Source organism: Grus americana, chromosome 22, assembly GCF_028858705.1.
Source record: "Grus americana isolate bGruAme1 chromosome 22, bGruAme1.mat, whole genome shotgun sequence".
In the NCBI taxonomy this organism is placed as follows: Eukaryota; Metazoa; Chordata; class Aves; order Gruiformes; family Gruidae; genus Grus; species Grus americana.
The window spans coordinates 8,734,999-8,756,974 of record NC_072873.1 but is presented as its reverse complement, the minus strand read 5'-3'; the positions used below and the strand labels follow the sequence as shown (position 1 = coordinate 8,756,974).

General features: G+C 45.8%; 1 protein-coding gene across 1 annotated transcript in view; it reads left to right on the top strand.

Annotated features, from left to right (window-relative positions):
- The window catches only part of PSMD11 (proteasome 26S subunit, non-ATPase 11), a 20,860-nt gene extending 256 nt beyond the window's left edge, over positions 1 to 20,604 (top strand). Inside the window, exons 2-14 of the mRNA XM_054801584.1 lie at positions 1,978 to 2,079; positions 7,181 to 7,305; positions 10,207 to 10,278; positions 10,639 to 10,696; positions 12,563 to 12,757; positions 13,267 to 13,411; positions 13,671 to 13,731; positions 15,368 to 15,430; positions 16,021 to 16,146; positions 16,683 to 16,718; positions 17,809 to 17,860; positions 18,874 to 19,016; positions 19,152 to 20,604. Coding sequence (XP_054657559.1) covers positions 1,978 to 2,079; positions 7,181 to 7,305; positions 10,207 to 10,278; positions 10,639 to 10,696; positions 12,563 to 12,757; positions 13,267 to 13,411; positions 13,671 to 13,731; positions 15,368 to 15,430; positions 16,021 to 16,146; positions 16,683 to 16,718; positions 17,809 to 17,860; positions 18,874 to 19,016 — 1,178 coding nt within the window. The 3' untranslated portion in view covers positions 19,152 to 20,604. The remainder of the gene's footprint in view (positions 1 to 1,977; positions 2,080 to 7,180; positions 7,306 to 10,206; positions 10,279 to 10,638; positions 10,697 to 12,562; positions 12,758 to 13,266; positions 13,412 to 13,670; positions 13,732 to 15,367; positions 15,431 to 16,020; positions 16,147 to 16,682; positions 16,719 to 17,808; positions 17,861 to 18,873; positions 19,017 to 19,151) is intronic.
- The last annotated feature ends 1,372 nt before the right edge of the window (positions 20,605 to 21,976 follow it).

Below are 21,976 nucleotides of genomic sequence, written 5' to 3'. Positions count from 1 at the left end.
CGGACGGGAGCGAGGCCTGGGCCCGCTCTACCGGCCCCGGCTCGGCCCGCTCCACCGACGCGGGTCTTCCACCCGCACCCCGGGTCGGCGGGACGGGGCCGGGCCGCTGCCCGCCGCCGGTGAGGGCCCCGCGGGCCCGAGCGGCCGGGAGCTGCCGGGGTGAAGCGGGCGGGAGTCCCGCTCGGGGAGTCTGTCAGCGGAGCCCCGCGGCTCGGCCCGGCTTCTCCTGCCCGCTTAACGCGGTGTTCCCGCGGGGTGCAGGCAGAGGCAGCGCCGTCGTGGACCCGCTTGCCTTGAGGCCCGTGGGGCGGCGTGTGCAGGGGCCGTGGCGGGCGGCGGGGCAGGCAGGCGGGCAGGAGTCTGCCTGTACCGGCTGTTTGCTTCTGGGGTTCCTCGGCTGTGGTGTTACAGCGTCCGGGTGTTGTGCTGGCGGCCTGCGGCGGGTACTCGGTGTGCTGAAGGATGAGAAAGCTCTGCTGGCAGCGACATTTCCTCTTACCGCTCTAAAATACACCCGGTATTTAAATTACCTCTGAAGCGCTTCGCAGAAAGTTTTGAGGAGTTTTTGTGTGTGTTTTGTCTGGAGTTTTTACTTCTCGTTTCAAGACGGATGCTGTTTGCAGCAGTTACCTTGTTGGGCTGTGCTGGACAGTTATCAGTGCCAAGGAACTGTTGGTGCTATGAAGTGGTGTGTAGGCATAGTGCGGATATTCCCCTTTATTTGGGGTCGGGGGTGTACGGGGTAGGGACGAGGGGGTGCCTCAGAAACCGATGTATATAACAGTAATTCTCGGTCCTTGTAATGCATGGTGATTTCTGAAAAGATGCTGTGACCTGCTGTCAGCCCGCTGACCAAAAGTTTCCTGGTGTCCGTGTTGGACCTTGAAATTGCTGCATGGTCTTTAAAAGTTGCTTGCCCCTCTCGGTGTTTCTCTGGTTAATTAGTAGTTGGTGTTCTCAAGCCTGTCAACACACCTACAACTTTCTGTTGTTGTCAGGCTCAGTCAGGACTTACAGCTCGTGTTGCCCGTTGGTGTAAGCTGGAGCAGTCTGGAGAGTGTTGCTGCGATACTTTACTGCTTGTGAGCAAAGTTACTTTGCTTTTGACACCACGCGTATTAAATTTTGGGGACTGAAGGCTGCAGGCTGCACTCGGGGCAGTGCGGAGGGTTTCACTTCCCTCGGTGGAGCTGGGCAGCGGATTTTGGTTTTGTTTGTGTAGAAGTTGGACAAACTCACCTGTGCGGGGGATGATGGAGATGAACATTTATGCGGTAGCAGGGAAGGAAGTGTATTGCCTTGTGGATAACTTACATGAAATTGATGTCGTGTAAACACAGGTTTGGTGCTGCTGTGTGTCATTTGGCCTTTCTGCGTACTTCAGAGGAAGAGTTACTCATGTTGGTACACAGAGCGATGATTAGATTGTTGGAGTTTGGTGTGGGAAGGAGCGCTGACTCCTGCAGAGTTCCTGAGCGAAGAGGGCAGGCGTACCCAGCTCACGGAGCCGATGTTGTTCTTGCACTGCGTTTTGACCACAGGATCGCAACTTGATATGCAAAATGGCAACATCAGAAATCCAAATGCCGGAAATAACGTTAAATTTCTTTTATTTGGTTTTGTGGCTTCAGTCGGAGAGGGTCTGTTGTGTGGTGGTGTTTTTTAAATAAAACTTGAACAGCTGGACAAGCTTAATGAAACTACCTCAAAACTTAAATTATAGTTAAGCTGGAGCGTGCAGTTGTATCTATCAGCTGGATTAAAGTCTTTGTGAAGTATAGCTGAAGTGCTCTTCATAAACTATGCATTTAAACTTTCCATGTAATCTGCTTTCCAGATCTCGCAGGCCAAGCAGAATTCACTATTCCCTGTTAGAACAGTTACTTTTTTTTTTTTGGTGCCTTTCCAGGAGCTGACTAGTAATGATTACTTTCTCACTGAAATACCATTAAAGGTAACTTTTCCACTCTTTTCTAGTGAAACGTGATGTCCAGGAAAATGATGAAGAAGCAGTGCAAGTCAAAGAGCAGAGCATCCTGGAACTGGGGTCGCTTTTGGCCAAGACTGGGCAGGCAGAAGGTGAGCCTGAAATAAGTGACTGAGGTATCGGGTAAGAGACACTCAGATGAATCTTAGCTCCTTATTTAATGAAATAGGAGTAAAACCAGATTTTGGCAGGAAATGTTCTCTCTGAGACAGGACAGAAACTAAAAAACCCAGATAAACAACATAAAATATTAATCTCGTGTTGCTTGGCCCCGTGTTCCAAAAGATTGCTGATGCACTGGGCAGTTTAGTTTATAACCTTTTGACGTGTGGCCATTTTAGTACAAGTGACTAAAGTTTTGTTAAGTTGTCACATTTGAGACGAGAAGTGTCTCTTGTTTTGTTTTTAATAATCTCAGAGCTTTGTTTTGAATTGGAAAATTTGTCCCGAAAAGTCCTTTCTCACCAGCAGCTTCTTTCTCAATTAATTGATTTATCTGCTGAAACACTTTACATCAGAAAATCCTTGTCCAGCTCCTCGCAAGAGCGAGGCTTGTCTGTCCTTCTGTTGTGACTACGTGAAAGGACGGAAATGGAGTAAAGTTCTCTGTTCAGTGATTTTTGAGTTGAATCTCTTCATGTCTTCTGTTTCCTGGAAATCTCAAGGCAGCATGTTTGTTGTTTTGTACTTGGCAGTTTAGTTTCTTTTGCTGGAGAATACTCTTGCCTTTTTTGGAGCATCTTTCACCTAAGTATTTTAGGACCTGATACTCCACACCATACGAAGAGCATCCTGTCCGCGGCAGACAGTTGGCCGTGGTATAGCCCTAATGTTTTCAAACTTTGCACAGCAATAATTCAGAGTGTGAAGCGAAGCCTGTGTGCTTTTAACAGTCTGAAACTGTTTGGGGAAAACAGGCCAGCAGAAGGTTTCATCAAACTGAAACTCAGCTGGGATGCCAGACCCAACGTTAGAGTAGTTCATGGAAAACAGTGTGAAATCTTGAGTAGCGGCTGATCGAGATCATGGTTTTATATTTGTTCTGAAACACATGCTTGGTGTCCTACTGTCCCGTCTTTGTAAACATCTATTTTGATTTGGTCATTTAACTGATCTACCCGTGTCTGTGCGTGTTTGAGCGTTGTGGACACTGGTCCCGCTGTGATTTGCGATTGAACAGAGCTGTGACAAAGTAGATTACTTGCACTCAGAGCAGTGCTGGAAACAAAGGTGCCGTTCATCTCACCTAACTTCAGATGTCCAGTCTGATTCCCTGGTGTGGACTGGTTTTACAGTCAGTGGAGAAAAATAAGCCCTTCCAGCACACGATTCATCTCTTCCTACAGTAAGAATTTAGAGCAGGACAAACAAAGCTTGCTGTACAAGTGCCCATTTCTCTAATTGAATATTAAAGGACCTCAAGTCAATTAACACAGGTACAGGTGCCTGTGCTGCACGGGTGCCCTTTGCACTCTGGTGTTTGCCTCTGTAGAGATAACGAAACATGGCTTGGCTCTTGCACTGAGGAATACATGTGTGTTTGGGCTAAAAAGGGGGGAATCATCAGAAGAGTCTCTTTGAGTAAACGTGTGGATGTGCTGCTGGTGTGCAGGAGCCTGAGAGAAGAGTTGTTTAGGTGCATGGTGGCTGCCTTCCTGCTGCAGAGCTTGGAGTAGTTTTGAGTTTTTAAGCCAAAGTCTTACAGAGTATAAAGAACTTCAGTGTATTCTCAGAGGGTGGCTAGCTAATAGATATTTTAAGGGGAAGGCTAAGTAATTGAAAATGACGGTGTTAACTCATCAAAGGCAGGTTTATGAAGGAGCAAATGTGAAGTGTATTTGAAATGAATTAAAGGGAACACTAAACTGCAGAGCAACTATATTCTGAACAGAAGGAAATGAATTTGGCAACAGTAAGCAGCCAGTTTTGTATGTGTAGGTCAGAGTGAGATCACCAGGTTGTGTTCTCTGGAGACCTGTGATGAAGCTGGGGGGTGAAGAAAGGGGGTACCACAGGTTAGAGCTGTGCCAGTCCTGTGGGAATGACACTGTCCCCTTCCCTTTCTGCCTGCTTTCTAGGGAGAAGTAGACTAGCAGGAGTGACAAGCAGTCAGGGTCAGCAGCATCTTCACCAGGTACAACTGTTCACAAAGATTCTAGCACCAGGCAGACACACGGAACTTCATATCCAAGGGGAGTGAGTCCAGTGCTGCTTAACCTAACGAGGAAATTACAGAGACTGTGCATTTTCTGGCCAGAATTAAATAGATCTCATCATTGTAGCTCTCACGGTACAGGTTTTAGTTTTGCTAGTGGAGTTTCTTTGACAGATTCGAGGTATTGCAGTGGCTTGTTGGCTGCTTTCAAGTGATAAGTTCCTGGAGATGAAAGGGTCTGTGAGCTGCAGCCTTGGGAAAAAATCAGGGGCAGTTTGGTGGGGTTTGGAAGTTACGACTGCTGTGCTGCTGACTGGCTGAGAGCGTAAAATGAATCTGTAGTTTTTAGAGGAGTAACCTCTAGTGAACTATGGCCTTTGTTTAAAAAAAAAAACCAAACAATAATGCAAATAACCCTCTTTATCTGCTTGATAGAGATTAAGGATTAAACTGGTAGGTTAATTTATTTATTTTTTTTAGGACAGTTCTAGATTTTTATAGCATTGCTTAAAACTGTAGGATTGGAATAGCTCGGATCAGGAATTCAGGTGCATGGCACGTGAGCTTGTGGAAGTGCTTTCTCTGAGGATGAGCAGCAGACCTCATTTTCCAGAGCTGCTGCTCATCACTTCTCCAGAGCTGTCAATCACACCCCTTTACCAAGCATTGCATTTACTTTAAAAAAAAAAAAAATCCTAAAAATAGTTGGCAGTTACATTGGTAGGAAAGAGAAATTTCTATGGGAACTTTGAGCTTGCATGTCTAAATGTGTAGTTTGCAAAATACACAGCTATATTCTAGCTGTTGAGTTTCAGTCTACTTTCTAGTGAATTCTCAGGCAACTCTTGAGCAAGTCAATGGAAAGATAAGTGCTGCAGTGTATTTCCTGTGATTTTTTCCTTTCTTTTCTTCTAAAGTTCCTTTCCCATCTGGAAGAGTGTGTTGTGCATTAAAAACAGGATTCAGTTGATCCTGAGAAGCAGCAACATGCAGTATGAAGTGAGTTGATGGATCTCAGAGAGAGTCTTGCTGCCTTGGTAAGACAGACTGGCAAATTGTTAGTTACAGAGCTCAAAGCTAAGGATGCAGTCCTGTGACCTGATGAGAAGCAGACTTGTTCCTGATGTTAAGCACGGTGTTTTCAAGTGCTTGTGTTAGTTGAACCAGGGAAGAGCACCAGCTTCTGGGCAACTCCAGCTTTAGTGCTGCTTCTCTTCCAAGCCCAACAAGATGATCTGGAGCCCACCTTTCTTAGCTTGCATCGAGAGGAGGGATGCTTGAGGGCAGCTCTGCACAAAATTGATGTGTTGGAAGCAGCTGTGGTTTGTTTACTGTATGTGAAACCAAAGTGTTTGATTAAAATGATTGGGATTTGCATCCGTGAGTGGTACTGCAGATTGAGTGGTCCTCAGAACGAAGGTGGTGTGAGGCAAAGTCATCATCTGCCATAAGGCAGTAGGTAACAGTTCCTTGTTGAGGAAAAGCTGAGCGCTGATTGAAATCGTCAGTGGGGCTCAGTCTTAGATGCTAAAGTAGCTATACCTCAATTCTAGAAAAACCTGCCTATTTATTTTCAGGCAGAGAGAAAGTAAAACTTTTATGCAATCTTAGCATCTTGTAGCATCTTAGCACCCTGTACAAAGTCAGAGCGGTTCATTGTAGAAAGAGTCACAATTTGTTGCACTGCTGTTTGGAAAATAAGGCTTCTCTAAGGATTCAGACCATACTTGAGATTTGTTCTAACACTACGCTTTCAGGTATATGAAAGTGTCAGTACATCACCATGAGCAATTGGATTGGAACACACTGTGAGTCTCACTTCTTAACAGTGTAAGAAATAAGAATTTTTTTTGCATTACTGCTAAATAAAATATGAAAGAAGCCTTGGTTTCAACTATTTTTATTGGAATCCTCCCAAACTGAAATTCTGCTCCATGTACTAATTGAAATAAAATTAGATTAGTCTCTCATTTTAGTTTTGATTCTGATACCAGTTTGGTATAGAGTATATTGAAGATTTCTGAAATACTCGTTACAGGTTTTGGTTTTGTTTTACTATCAAATTGTGTAAACATGGTAGTGCAAGATCAAGCTGCACTACCAGGTGTTTGGGTGAGACTTAAAATTCTGGGGCAAAGAAGCTGTGATTTCAGTGCACGACCCCACTACTTCATGAGTCAGCACTGAACCCTGCACTGGCGCGGTGCTAGTCTGCTGGAAGTATCATCTTCCCCCGACTGTAAACAGGCATCGCTGCAACCTGGCCACCGGCTGAGCGTTGTTTATTGCGGGAGAAGACTTTTCACTTGTGCTGTGCGATTCCAACACGTAACTCCCTTCTGCTTCCGCAAATGCCGAGTCCTGAAACTGCTGTCATGTTGACTGCTGCATTGCTTCGCTCTCTAGAATGACATTTCTAGTGTCTTCACACAGAAAAACTTTTCCTTTGTTAGCTTGAGACTAGCTTTATAACTGTAAACTAGTAAGGAGAGTAGTGGAAACAGAAATCTAGTTAAGTAAGGTAAGATCTAATTAGGTAAAGTGGGTAGTTGAAGTGTTAAGAATATCTAATTTTTTTCAGCAGTGGAGCGTGGGGTGTATCTGACTTTCTAGGGCTGGCTAGGTATGGCAGATTAAAATGTCAAAGTGCGAGTTAATAAAAACATACTTAACCTATAAACTCCGTTGCCCATTTTATAGAAAAATCTCAAAGCATTTAGCAGATGCTTATATTTTTAAAACGTGCCTGAGGCAAGCGTAGTTACAAATGGTGTTATAATTGGGTGAACTGAAGTAACAGGAAATGTTTGCTGTGCGGGTAAGACTGGAGCCCAACAGTCACCTTTCCCAGTGCCCGTGTTTACTGCAAGGCATTCCTTCAGGTGACGTTTATCGCTCTTTTCCTGTAAATGATGTTGAGAGACTGCTTATAAAATGTTTGGTGTAATAAATACTGCTTGGTATAGACGTGTCAGGTATTCCAACTGCGGCATAATTTTTGGCTGTGTGTTTCATGATTTGGTTTTTCTTGTATGCAGAGCTGGGAGGACTTCTGAAGTATGTTCGACCCTTCTTGAACTCCATCAGCAAAGCAAAGGCAGCCCGCTTAGTCCGATCTCTGCTTGATCTGTTCCTTGATATGGAGGCAGCAACAGGACAGGAGGTGAGATTTAAATTTTAGCAATAGTCTGTTCCTCAAAAGTCTGTAACACCATTATCTGACCTATTTTGCTTCCCACTGAAGAATTATTCACGTCAGGAAATGTTCATTTAATGCATTTGGATATATTAAATTAATAAAACTTTAGTTAATTTAATTCAGTCATAACCATGTTTTTCTGCAAGCCCCATCCTGCTGCAGGTTAGGAGTAACTCTCACCCTGGGCGTTTTTCTTAGATTTTTGTTGCTGTCAGATGCACAGCATTGGTAGCATTTTGTAGTGTGATTAGTGTTGGGGATACAAGAGATGCTACAGCTGTTCCAGGGAGCTCGGTCTAGTGGGAAGGTGGGGACAGCGTGTGATGGCACAGAGCTTGAGGTGTGAGTGTTCAAGGTCTGCTCAGGAGTCGCAGGGATTAGAGCGCGAGTATTACTTAGCATCTTTCACCTGGAGACGTGAAGGTGTGTTGCATGGGGACCAAGTGCGGTGAAAGTTACTCCTGAAGTTAGAGTGGAAAAAGCTTTGTGGTTACCAAGTGCACAGTACTCCCAGTAGATTAACTTCTCCAGTAGAAAACCCATTCAGTCTAAGACAGCCCGCAGTTAGGATTTACTCCATTCTCATTAGCTCCCTAGAATATGGTTGTTTTGTCTTTTTTCTTTTTTTGTGTGTGTGTGTTCACATGACTTGTTAGTTATTTGGGAATGGGAGAAGGACAGAAGCAACTTGTAAATGATGAGGAGCAACTTGGAAGCGGCGCTGACCTGCAGTAGCGTAGGTTGTACTGACACACCAAAGCAGTTAGATGGGGAGAGGAGGCAGGAAGAGTCTGAGCGACAGGTTAAGCGCAAAGCCCGCCTAACGCTATGTGCGCAGCGACTGACAAATTACAGCCTAGAAGAGGTTCAGTCATGTTGAGAGGCAGGTGGCATTCTCATTAGCCAAATAAGCACCAGAAGTATCATCCTTTGGTTCAGGTGACCTAGCAAATGTTCTTTGTTTGCTCTTCAGTTCTTGTGGCTTGCGTGTCATGTTACCGTAAGCAGTGCTGGATGGAATCTTTCGTCCCTCTTTAACAGAAGAGATTAAGGGAAATGGGGTGGGATGTGCAGGTAAGAAGGGAACCCCTAAAGGGGTCAGGAGGAAATGAGTGGCTTCAGACTTTTTCTAAAGGTAACTTGATGTAAATGATGATATTTGGATGCAGTCCCAAAAGGTGGCATTTGACAGGAGGGGCAGAACTTGGAGTAATAGCAGCGGAAATATGGCCCAGTTAGTCAAAACATTCACTTTCAAGCATATTCAGAAGCCAAACCCAAGACCTTAAGGAATTATGACACCTAAACCTGTGAGGTTCTTGATGCAGTAATCCTGAATACTTTCAGTGCCTCAGAAATGTTCAGAGAGACATTTCCTTCCTCAGTGTAAAATATATTAAGACGACTCCCAGGAGTCCACTAAAGCAATGAAATTAGAGATTTCTCCAGCTCCTAATGCTCCAGCTATCACTGCGCAGTAAATTGGCAACTTCATAATGGCTTTTCATAAAATGTCCCCATTTAATAAGCAGTGACGAGGAGCTGACAAGTCCTGCAGTGTGGTACAGCCACAGAGCTGCTCCAGAAAGAGCTGTGATCCAGGGATTTTGGGAAAAGGCATTCCTGAGCCTAGCACCTCAGGATGACTTAACTGTATATCATTGGCTGGTACTAAATCGACACCCTCTGCTAGTTGGGGTGGAACACAACTGCTTTATTCATCAAGAGAATCTCAGCAGTCCTAAAATACGAGAAGCCTTTGGGTTCCTTTGCTCTGAAGCGATAGATAAAACATCCAGTGTCACTTACTGACTGGCTCCTGGCACCTGACTCAGATGTGAACAGTGGAGCCCAACACATCTGTTGGTTTATACTGCTAAAGGACACACGTGGTCTGACATATTTAGGCCCTAAAACACGTGCACTTCATTTTCCTTTCTTTCTAGAGCAATGGAAAATACATTTTTCTCTGTGGCTGAATGAAATGGTGCAAAACACACTGTAAGGGACCTCAAAGTCTTCTAGTTCGTTCCTTGCCCTAAGGCAGAATCAGTTCTCGTGTACCCAGATGTTTTTATTTCAAACAAAACACAGCTGGTTAAGAAATGCTGTTAGGATTTCAGCAGTAATTTTTACTGGTGAGACTTTGGAAGCCAAATCTTTATTTTCATATTCCAGTGTGGGAGGATTGTCCCTGGTGGTCAGAAAGAGTTATTGGAAGCCAAATGCATTAGAAGAAGAATCGAAGCAGATGGTCTGTTGGGGTTGTTTTGTGACAGCTAAGGCTTAAACTAAACCTTAGTTTGCCTTCTGAACTTTACTTTCTCTTGCAATATTGTATTATAAGTAGTATAATACTGTGAGTGTTGTTACAAAGTGCAGGAAGTTAAGCTAGCAAACAGAATATGAAAATACGTAGCACAGCTTAGCTATTCTACATAATTTTGTGCAACACTTCTGTGACTTTAAACTCTGGTGTCAACACGATGCAACCTGAGGCTAAAGTGTATCGCGTGTGGTTACCAGTGAGTCCTTGTTGAAGAGAAGTCGCTTAACCTTGCTGTCAAGCTGCAGTTCTCATCGACGGTGAACTACGCTTTACCCTGCTAACATTAAAGGCGTTGTTCAGAGACGTTTGGGGTGGGTGCTGACGATGAAGGCTAATCTCCAGCCTCATTTTAAAGTAAAGCTATTTTGATGTTTAGCAATGCTGCTGTTCAGACAGGAATGATTAATTTTCTTAACCTACATGGTGGAGATTCAGGCTTTGTGTTTTTGTTGCTTTGTAGGAAATGATTGAACCATACTGCTGTTTTAAAGAGGGGCAGCAGAAGGCTTTACAAATTTCTTTCTGCTCCCTTTAAGGTTGACCTGTGTTTAGAGTGTATTGAGTGGGCCAAATCAGAGAAGAGGACTTTCCTACGCCAGGCTCTGGAGGTACGTTACGTTGCGCATCCCAACCTGTGTAATAGCGTCTTCCCTTTATCAGATTTAATACCTATAAAAGCAGAGAACTTGTAGTGTGCTGTCCAGATCTTTGTACGTGCAACGGACAGGTGGTAACAATCACACTAAAATTAGTGACTCTCCTTGAACAGGCAGGATTTTACCCATTGTGTTTAGATCTGGCCAGTATTCCAAATATTAGATCTTGCAGAATTGGACCATATGATGTAATGAATACAAACTAATTTAGTGACGTCTGTGCAGATAGGAATATAAAGTTTAATTTTACAACACAAACCTGTACCACCTTTCTCTGGCTTTCCTCACAGCAGTTCCTTTTCTGTTCTCCAGGCGAGGTTGGTCTCTCTGTACTTCGATACCAAGAGGTACCAAGAAGCGCTGCAGCTGGGTAAGTCTCCCACTAGGTGGTGGTAGTAGTTCTTCACTTTGAAATTAGTCTTGAGGCTGAGGAGCGAAATGATCGACTACACCGCATTCTTTGATAAGTCTTGTAGGACTTGGGCATTAATTTCTCAGTGCTGTACCAGATCTGCCATCTTTTGCTACAGCTTGGTGATAAAAGCTTTTAGAGATCTATTTGTTCACTTCAAATAATTGTGGAAGCGAAGAGGAGCTGTATCCAGTTGAAGGCCCTCAGGTTTGGCTCCTGCTGGAACGTACGTAGCGTATACTGCTGTGGTCAGAGAGGCTGAAGGGAGAAACCAGCTCTCTTCGGTTTGCTCAAATACGGCCTCAATAAAAACAGTAGTAATGCCAGGAAACGGCAAACCTCTAAGGATGTAATTAGACAAGCTCTTGTGAAGTAGTGTAACGGCTTTAAGAATTTGCTTCTGCACCACCTGAGATATGGTAATTAACCATGTGAACTCTCCTACTCTGCTGCAAAGCGGAGTAAAGCAGGTCATCTTACATGGCCCAACTCCCTTCGGTGCTTTACAAGTGCTCATTTTGCAAATGACTGCAGTCACGTAAGATGAGTTTTAAGCTGGCTAAAGGGTATTTGTACAGACCGCTCCACCAGCTCATGGCGTGGGTATGAGCGGGGCTGAGGGATGACTGCGCTGACACGAACAGAAGCGCTCACCCGGGCAGTGGCAATGCCTCACCAGGGACCCGTCACTTCTTAAACAGTGTGATGGCAAGAGCATGTGGCATGTCCAGAGTGACCTAGGTGACTTGTATCTGGTCAGAATATAAAGTTATGTGCTCTGATACATGGAATTCATATCCAGTCAGAGTTAGTTTGCAGATGGATATGTAATGAACTCAGGTTTAAACTGATCAGAGTCCACGCTCCAAAGCTATGCTTAACTAACTTAATCACTTGGATGATGATGGTACAGCTTAGGGAGTTGTGAAGGCCTGTACCTATGGGACAGCCTCTCTGAAAGCTTTATCGAGATGTTGGTGTTGTGCGCTAGCATTTCTACGTGGCTGGCCAAGACATGGTTATGTCTGTGGCTGCGAGGAGTAGGTGCAGGCAGAGAGTCTCTATGGGACGTGAGAGTCCATTCTCTTCCACCTAGTTCTGCAGTTTCAGCTGTGGTTTTCAGCTTCTAAGCACAGCAAGTGAGGCTGAGGTTCTCATCTCCGCTTGCCCTAAGTTTAGTTCATGGTGGGGGAAAGAAGGGGAGACGTTTCTTCTAAGGTTGGTTCTTGCCTCACAAGGCTTTGATGTGACAGTTTATCTAGGCATTTCTTAGACTGTCCGTTCCTACCTCCTAAACTTGATCTGTAGATGTCTTGTGCTTAAAACATTCCTTCCTCATCCTGTATTCTTAAGAGTTGCTTGAAAATCCTCAGGTCTCACCCTAGGGGAATGATGCAGGAACAGGCAGTACTTCAGGTTTGCTCGGAGCTCTGAATGTGAGTGGTAAATCAGACTGTCATCTGGGGAAGGGGTATCAGAGTGACCATCTGAACTGCACAACCCTTCCTTGACTTTCTGCTGAGTGTCTGCTGCCCACGATGAGGTGGCAGAGACACGCTGTCCGCACACCCAGGTATTCTCACTGCCCTCTTCCACCTCTAACACAAAACCGGTTCATTCTTCTCCAGCTGTGGACTGACACTGACCTATATTATTTCCTCTCCTTCGTTCCTTCTTGGAAGAACAGGTTGCGTGTGCCTAGCCTACCTTCCTCAAAGCCAGCACCGCTGTGGGGGAAGAAGGGTGTCGTCTGGACAGACTTGGTTTGTGTTGGTACCAGATGCAGACCTGGTTACAAAGGTTCTTGTTCTTCCCCGCTGCTAGGCTCCCAGCTTCTTCGGGAATTGAAAAAGATGGATGACAAGGCACTGCTGGTGGAAGTGCAGCTGTTAGAAAGTAAGACTTACCATGCCCTGAGCAATCTGCCAAAAGCAAGAGCAGCCTTAACCTCTGCACGGACTACAGCCAACGCAATCTACTGTCCACCTAAGCTGCAAGCAGCGCTAGACATGCAGTCAGGTAAAGCCCTTCAGGAGGAGGGGAAAGTCTAGGACTTGTCACGATGCATCAGTTGACTGGTATTTGTTCTTTCCTGAATGAATCACAGAAAATGATGCGAGGTGGGACCTCAGGATACCTACCAGTCTGCCCAGCTGCCTCAAGACAGGATCAGCTATAATTACATTGTTCGACATGTTTTTTCAGCCTGTTTTTTGACAACCTCCAGTGCTGCAGGGTCCGTAACCTCCCTAGGCACTACAGCATTACACCACGTTAGTGTAACCGTAACGTTGTTCCTGACCTAAATTACAGGCACTCACCTGAAGCGCCCCAAACTTGTCTGTCTTAACGTGTCTCCTTAAGAGGGCATGGATGTTCTGCTAGAGATAAGGTGAAGGGGGACACATAAGGAAAGGATTCTCTTTATTGAAGTACCAGATAAAACACTGGGCAGACAAATCGTTCTGTCCTCTTCCAGTCGCGTTCAGAACTAACTCTGATGCCTGCCTGTTTGTTCCTCTCACCAGGTATTATCCATGCAGCAGAAGAGAAGGACTGGAAAACGGCCTATTCATATTTTTACGAGGCGTTTGAGGGATATGATTCAATTGACAACCCAAAAGCCATCACTGCACTGAAATACATGTTGCTGTGCAAAATCATGCTGAACATGTACGTGGCAAATGGTTCTGTGAAGAACACTTCCTACGTTTAAATGGGAAAGGCTTTTCATTGATAAGACTAAACTCATGGAAACTCAAGCAGACAAGCTTTACTGTTTGTCTTTATTTATGACCTAATCGATGCTTCTGATACAATGTTATTTGAATTGTAGTAATTTGCTATAAATTGGGAATTTCTGAGGCATGCTTAGATTTAAGCTGACTGTGTTGTTGAATAAATGCTCTCTTCCCTTCCCTCCCCTCTCTAGCCCAGAAGATGTGCAAGCGTTAGTGAGTGGAAAGCTTGCTCTGCGGTATGCAGGAAGACAGGTATAGATACTTAATCCTTTCTATCTTCCTATTATCTCTGAGAATATTGTTGTTCTGTCTGTCAGATGCTTTCGTCTTTTCATACCAAAATACCCTTCACTTCTGAGTGTCCTGAACGAGATCCAGAACTGATTAAATTCCCATAAGTAATTACCATAAGTCAGTTGCCTTCAAAGGCAGTACAGTGATTTTTCACCACCGGAGAATCTGGCCTGCTCGCTTCATTTTCTCTGTTTTTCTCCTCCCTGCTTTCTTCATGAACTGCTAAATACCTAATGCCGTAAGATACTCACATCTCAACCCTTACCAACTGCTCGGCAGACGCAGATCTGATGTATTTAAATCCAAGTTATTCATTGTTTTTACTGGTGCGGTAGCAAGTCCTGAAAATCCATTTACAGCAGTGTAGCTGAGCAGCTTGAGACCTAGATGACTGTAGGGTGGAAGCCAAGCAGCTGGGGAGTTGTTAAATCAACTGTTTATTCTAACATGTTAACTTGCCAGTCTGTGAACGCCACCCCCGTATTAATTCCAGGGATGCTTACATAAAGTACGAGGCCAAAAGCCAAGTGTGCCAGGGTCGGAGCCAGGCGTACACACCGATGCCCTCAGTGGCTTTGATCAGCCACTAGACGCAGGAGCTAATACTCGCCTACCTCACGGGGAGGATTGGGAAAGGTATTTAGTAGTGAGCATAAGTGTGTAGAAAAGAGTCTGGAGTGGGGATATCCCTGCATTGTCCCTGCTGGATCACGAAGAGCAGCCCTGGTCCTGTTTCATCCCTTTCCCTGAGCGGCAGCTGGGTTGGAAGCTCCTTTTCAGAGCATGAGGGCAGTGTACGGTGGAAGAAATCTCAGCTGTTCTCCGCACTGTCCTCCTGAGACAGCAGTGATCACAAGTTCCTACAGCAACTGTGGAAACTGAGCTTGGGGAGCAGAGAGGAAGTGGGACCTTGGGGACAGCTTGGTGGGAGAGATGGTAGCAGAAGCCTGGGCCTTGTGCACTGTGGCCACCGGGCTGCCTGTCCTCCTTGTCTCGTGCACTTGTGTCTCTCACCGCTTGGAAACTGTTCTTCTAGCGGTGTTACGATCTGTGTAGTGTAAATACGGTCATTGTGTCTGAGTCTTTGCTTTGTTTCAGCAACTGTGGGGTAGACAAGAAACGTTTTCTGATGCTGCCCGCGATAGGGTATCTGTAGGACATCTGCCATGCTTCTGTTGCTCAGCAGAGGCAGTGTGGCACGCCGAAGAGGAGAAACACAGCTTTAAGGGCTGAAAACAGCCATGTTCATTAAGCAAGTGCCAAAACATACACTTTCCTTAAAAAATGGCATCAAACTTGCTCCCAACCTGCAACCTGATAGGAACTGCAGCTGGTATTCTCAAACTTGGCAAAACTTGAGTTCTTTGTGGCTGTGAAGCTGATTTCATGCTGTGTTCTGCAGCTGTTCTGCATGTTCTTATTAGCAGCTGTTCTTACTCTGCCTGTGTGGCAGTAACACTGACATGGCTTTGTAGCAAAAGGAACATCCCCGTTTTGCTGTTTAAGCACGTTCTCAGTATACCGCACAGTTGGCATAATAGCACTGAGAGGACAATCCAGAAAAATAACCTACTCTCATTTTCTTTCTCTGCAGACAGAAGCACTAAAATGTGTGGCACAGGCCAGTAAGAACCGATCACTGGCAGATTTTGAGAAGGTGAGTCAGGAAACAGATCAAAAATGGGGCCTGGCTGGAAAAAACATTCAGAAATGCCAGTTTGGGAAGGTCTAGAAGCTGCTGCATCCCACAGCAGGCAACCGTAAAAACATTCGTAGAAAGCAACAGTGCATCAAGCAAATACCCCACAATAATCAGCTGGTTTGGTTTTCACAGCATGCTTGAAACTATTTTTTTTCCTATTTTTGGAGAGCGAACTCAGAAGCAGTTTTCTGTGCTTCTGGTGCTGTTCACTGGGATGTATGTCTTCCTAAAATTTTTCCTGGCTTCAGCAAGAACATCACAGAGATAAGAGAGGATTCCCATGTCGGGAAACAATCCTGTCATGCAGTCTCCTGAGCATAAACCAGAGCGCTCCGGGGGTGTAAAGATGGAGGATGCTTGCTGCACGCTGCTTGAAATGCTGCTGGGCTGTCGTCACTTCCTGGCCTTTTACCTAAGTTACGGGCTTGGATTAACCACTGATACTTTGCTGGGCAGGGAGGGAAGACTGTTTCATACTCGGAGAGCCTTGAAGACAGGAGACCTGTTGCTCCCTGAATTATTGGTGCCCACTGTGTCTTTTGCAGGCGCTGACAGACTATAAGGTGGAGCTCAGGGACGACCCCATCATAAACACTCACTTGGCTAAGCTCTATGATAATTTATTGGAACAGAATCTGATCAGAGTCATCGAACCCTTCTCCAGAGTACAGGTAAATGTTTCCAGCAAGCGCACCGACATGCTGGTACCTGCTGCTGCAGGGTGAGGGACTTTATCCCATCCGGAATACGCCTTAGAGCTGCTCGGCACTTCCAGAGCTCAGGGTTCATCACGTTCAGCTGAAAAGTAAGGAGAGGAACTTTGGAAATCCGAGTTCCAGGGTCATTGCCCTCTCCACCTGTTTCACTTGCACATGTTGAAAGGCGGACATGCTTTTAACACTGAAGGTAACAGTGTTTGGCTGTTAAGGGCTCTGACAGGGAGTGGGTAAAGCTGCAGTAATCTTGGAGAAGAAACATTATTTCATGTTTCAGAGTGAAATGGCTTTAGGTGTCTAGTCCATCTTCAGTTAAAATTGGATATGGAATCTGAAGGACACGAAGTGGCAAAGCACAGAAAGCCATTGGAGGTTTTTAGGCCAGACCATTTACAGGCCCTTGAGCTGTTCCTTGGAAGAGCCCCACACCTCCCGTTGCGTGTCAAAAGTACGGCTAAAGATTTACTTAACTCTATTGGTCTCTCTTATAGATTGAACACATATCCGGCCTCATCAAGCTCTCAAAGGTAAGAACATCACTGGAAATCAGGGGTGCGTCTTAAGAGGGGGAAGGAATGGAGGTCAAATGGTGTTTGCCACTGGAAGTAAACGCAGGCTGTTCAACCTGACAGGTCAGAACTTTAACGCAGCCACTTTCCAGGCGGCATCGGACTGGCTTCCTCTGCACTAGACTTGGCTCTAACTTCGCCTTCCTTCGCACGGGTTTTACTCCCTGTGTTAGCACTTGGTTTTTTTATTGGAGACAGATTTTCCTCAGCTTATGTCATGACCAGCTCAGTCATCCCCATCGACCTGCGTTTAATCCTTGTGAGCGTGCCCAGAGGAATCTTTTAGACCCTTATGATACAGGATCCAGCTAATCACTGTGAAGTTTCATTAGGGACGCGTATGTCACATTGACTGTTGCAATAGCTGCTTTACACATAATCCCAAACAGATTAAGTTTTAGGAAAATCCACTGTAGTCCCAGCCGGTTGCATCCCAAAGTGCTTTTGTCCTGTATTAAGGCCAGAGGTTTGGAAGTGTACCGAGCTCAGCCTTTATGGTCGTTACATCATCTATCCCCCTTTTCTGTCTGTGCAGTCTTTTCCTGGTGTTTAACACGTACTTAATAGTTTGAGTAAAAGCTGAACTGCAGTTGTTTGACTGCAGCTGTGTGTCCTCTGTCCAAAGAGCAGAAGAGGAGCTGACTCCTGTGAGGCCTTGCCTGGCACTGGGCAGGACATCAGCTCCGTACCAACTGGCTTAAATGAAGCTTCGCCAACGCTTGACTAAATATTTGCTGAACCAAACTAGAATGCTCCGATTCACCTAATGAGTAATGCCTGTATGAAATGATACACCGTGTTTTGTGGAACAGGAGGGCAAGGCATCCTGGTGCTCTCGTCATTAAAAGCTACCGCTTAATTTCTAAAGCGTATGGTTGTATCAAAGCAGCGTGCAAGGAGAGATCTGTCCTGACATCGTGTTCTGTGATAAAATAGCTGCTTTTAAGCAGTGCTTATATCCTGTCAGGGCTGTCATGTGTGGAATAGTAAAATTTGCATTTCTTTATATAGTTCTGGGAGACTTTTAATTTTTCTGCTTCAATTTCAGGCTGAGGTAGAAAGGAAACTGTCACAGATGATCTTGGACAAGAAATTTCATGGTGAGTCTCTGCATCCTTCAGTCCTGACTACCTTGCTGCCCGAGGCCAGGTCGCACGTAAGCGAGCTGTGGGTAGACTCCTCTTTATCGCTGCGCCTTCGAGCCTTGAGCGTCCTCCTTGGACTGCTCTGCTCCGCTTCAGAAAGCGGACGTGCACGTTCACGGGCGCTATGGAAGAGTAGCGAGCGGTGGGTTTATTCGTTACTCTGCCTCTTGTCATGAAGGCTGTTCCTATTGCTCCTTCCATCTGCCATTAAGCTCGAGGCTTAATTTCTCACAAATCAGAAACCGTTGTTAAGTCCTTACTTGCTGCGGCTGCATCCGAGGATGGTTGTGAGACCCGCTGGTGGGTTTTCTAGCAAAGATGTGCTCCTGCCTTGGAGCTTGGAGTATGTGGGCACCTTTCCTGGATAATTTATGTCCGGAGGATTTTGTGGGTGGGTGGGGGGCACCCCCACAGCACAACTGATCGGTTTGGGGTTGTCTGGGACCACAGGAGCCCGCTTCTCTAATAAGCCCTCAAGGAAACAGCTCTGCTCTTGTTTACGTTGTCCCTAGTGTCGGTTTAGAAAGCCCTCTTGATCCAGCTGAGCAAGATGAATGGCTAAAAGAAACATATTGGTTAGAGAATAGCTCAAAAATTACAGAACCTAGCTGCAGTGCCTATCTGGCACCTGGACGTAGTTTAATTATAAAATGATTTTTTAGGTTTTTTTCACCTGCTCCAGCGTTGTGCTTGAGCCATCCTGCTGGGCGCAGGGACCTCCAGGGGGAAGGTAGCTGTTTGGGGATGTGCCGGCATAAGCGTCTCCTGGGTGTCTTTTCGGGCCCTCTCCAGGCTGCTTTTTTTTGTGTCCTGACAAAAATCAATCAGCCAGTCTAGTACAACACCTTAGCCCCTTCCAAACCCAACGCAGCTGACTGGCCGTTGCTGGGTGGATCCCTGAATTCCTGCTGTCTGGAAGATGGGATCTGTCGAGCGTTACACCGGTAACCGCAGCTTTGTGTCCGCAGGCATCCTTGACCAAGGCGAGGGAGTCCTGATCATCTTCGACGAACCCCCCGTAGACAAAACTTACGAAGCTGCCCTCGAGACTATTCAGAATATGAGTAAAGTAGTGGATTCGCTCTACAACAAAGCCAAGAAGCTAACATAGGTGAGTGGGGGCAGGAGCCGGAGGTCGCAGCTGCTCCGGACCTATCGCCCCTCCCAGGCCAAGGTGCGGTTTGTGTCCTTGAGGTTTGTTGTTTCTCTCCTCTCGATTGACCTGGCTCTGTTTCTCTTTTTGCAGAGTTGAATTTGCTAGCTGTCATTTGGAGAGTGTGTGTGACAGGAGAGTGAAACCTTTGGGAAAATGTTAGGAGACTTTTTTTTTTTTCTTTGTTCTACTTTTCGCTCGGAAAGTTTTTAAACTTCCTCATCCAGTGCATCTTGTATTCCATACGATGCGTGTTCCAGTTTCCATGTAATCTTTACTGGTCGAACTTTGTATCTGGGGGGGGGAATATTGTTTAAACAAAGAGGGTATTCTAAATAAAAGGAAAAAGGCTTACACTACCTAAACATGTGCTTTCCACTTCCTGAGGGATGCCAGAGAGTTAAGCAGGGACAAAGTTTTGTTACCAGTAGGTGCCCGAAACAAGTTTGTTTCATCTCTCCCTCTGCTCTGAAATCTGAGACTTACTGACGGTGTATAAGCAGCCAAGTTTATTCCATTTGTACTGAACCAAAAAAAAAAAAACCCAAAATGTACAGACTGCTGGTTTATTTTTAAATCTTAAGGCCTCAGATCCCCTCGAAAGCAGCTCCACAATGATTTTCCTGAAGGTTTTCGCACCCGAGGAACCTGCTTCAGAATTGTCATTGTGCTGCGCCAGCCCAGACCCACCCTGCGCAGCCAAAAACCTCGAGACGGCTGCAGCCACTGTCTAGACCATTAGGCCAGTTTCTAATAAAGGGAACAGCGCAGGTTTCCCCTGGAGGCCTGTATTGCATGCTATTGTTTTAAAATAGACTAGATTTTAAATGTTTTATCCCTCCCCCCCACCGCATTGGTAGGAAGAACAGGCGAGCAGGCGTTCCCCAAGTCCTCGCCTCCCTGCGGGATCCAAACCTCATCTGGCGGGGAGGCGAGCCGCTGCCCTGGGCGCTGATCAGACTCGTTATTTACCTCTGCTGCGTTAGCGTTTGGGGTTTTGTTTTTGGATACCTGATGTGAGACAGCTTGGCCCTTCTGGGATAACCTAGTGCAGCGCTTGCTGGGGAGCTTCCTCGTTCCTGTTCCAAAGTCATATACGTGGGGGGTGGAGCACGGTGTATTCCAGCATGTTTCATTTTATGGTGAGGTTACTAGCTAGGTTTTAATGCCATTTGGGCAGTGTAAGCTTCTGCATCTCTGTCCTGCTGATCTTTATTTTTCCTTTCCCCTCTGTCTCTCTTTCTCTCTCCCTCTCCACGTTTTTCTTACAAAATTTATATTTTGTAAAAGGATTCTGTTTTATCAGGAAATATTTTGCCTTCACACTGAATCTTAGACTGGCTGATTTTTCTGCTTTCTGTTCACACTTTAACCTCTCTGACATTTTCTTTTTCTTTTTCTTTTCAAATTTCCATCTCATCCAGTCAGTCACTGTTTGGGTTTTTTGGCACCATCAATATCAAATGTACAAACGGTTCTTGCTAACCAACACCAGGTATATCTGATGTTCAGATGAGTTCCAATAAAATAATTTTTTTTTCAAAAATCTGTCTCCTGTCTTCAGCTGCCAAGGCAGATAACGGGCAGTTTTGGTGCAGTTTCTCTCTTCGCTTAGGGAAGGGCGGTTTGCGGCGCGAGCTGCACGCCTGGCCAGAGCTCACAAACCCGTCGTCAGTGATGATATTTCTGAGAAACGGAATGTGAGGGACTGTGTTTTAAACAGCGTCACTGAAGATTTGTGGATCGTGACCTGTTCCTGGCACAGCGAGTTTGAGTTTGAGCAAATTAAGTATTATTATTTATTATTATTATTATTACCACTGTTGTTATTACGGTGAAAAATGAATTACATCTGACCTCTTGCACCGCTAGCCTTTCTTGAAAGTACTCCGATGCTGTATCGGAGAGTCTCACGTTGTGTACACGGGGCATAGATTCCTCCTAAGGCTAGAGAGGAGTTTTAGGTCATAATTGAACTGATAGAACATCTTTAATTTTCACATTCGAGAGTCGTGCATCTCAGACACCGCTGGCCGAGGTGGTGCAGGGCTCTTGGAAAGAAACCTGGCCTTGTCGGCAGAAAAATGTGAAGGACTCAACTCCTGCTCTTGCGCGTGGTTGGGAGGGCAGGGAACTGTGTTTCTAGTTTTCTTAATAGGTTTTTCGAACTATAAATAGCTCGTAAGATATTTCCCAAAAGCAGCTGTGGCCAGTTCACCGTTCTGCCACTTGAGTGGCGTTTTCCCTGGGGACGCTTAGCCGTGGAGTGATTTGCTGATTTAGGTTGCTAACCGAAGGTGAATGAGGAGAAATTCATTGATGGCAGCAGAGCTGGAGCCTGTGCGCGCAGCGGTGACGGTCACACGCGAGGTGCTGAGGTGGAGAAAGGTGGAGACGGCCGTGAAGTCCTGTGTGTCCTCCAGAACGGTGTCCAGCTCTGGCTGTCGCCCCTCAATGGGGACAGAAGTGGTGACGATGGGGGGAGCAGCCCAACCTCTGTGCCGGAGGCCGGGGAGATCTGACCTGGAGCGAGGGCGATGCAGCAGGTCCCTGGTGACGCCGGATCAAGGAGGTTTAATTGCGCGTTAGTCATTCAAACCGCCTGCGGAAAGCCGGGATTTTCCGAGGCGTCTGAGCGCCTGCCTTCCACCTCCAAGTGTATTAAAATTAGGGCCAAAACCATCTCGAATGGTAGGGCTTGTTGGTAAACCCTTTTGGCTTAAACTTCAAACAGGCTTAACTTAAAGAGCAGGCTTTTGCACAAAGGCGAGTTTCATGCTGCGTGGGTCCGTGTAATATTTTTAATGGACAAAGGGATTTCTTGGTAACAGCGGTGCCGCTCGGGCTGGACTCGCACGGTCCCTTTTGGATTGTACGCAGAAAAGCCTGTAAAGCTGTTTGGGGAGAGGATGGGCAAA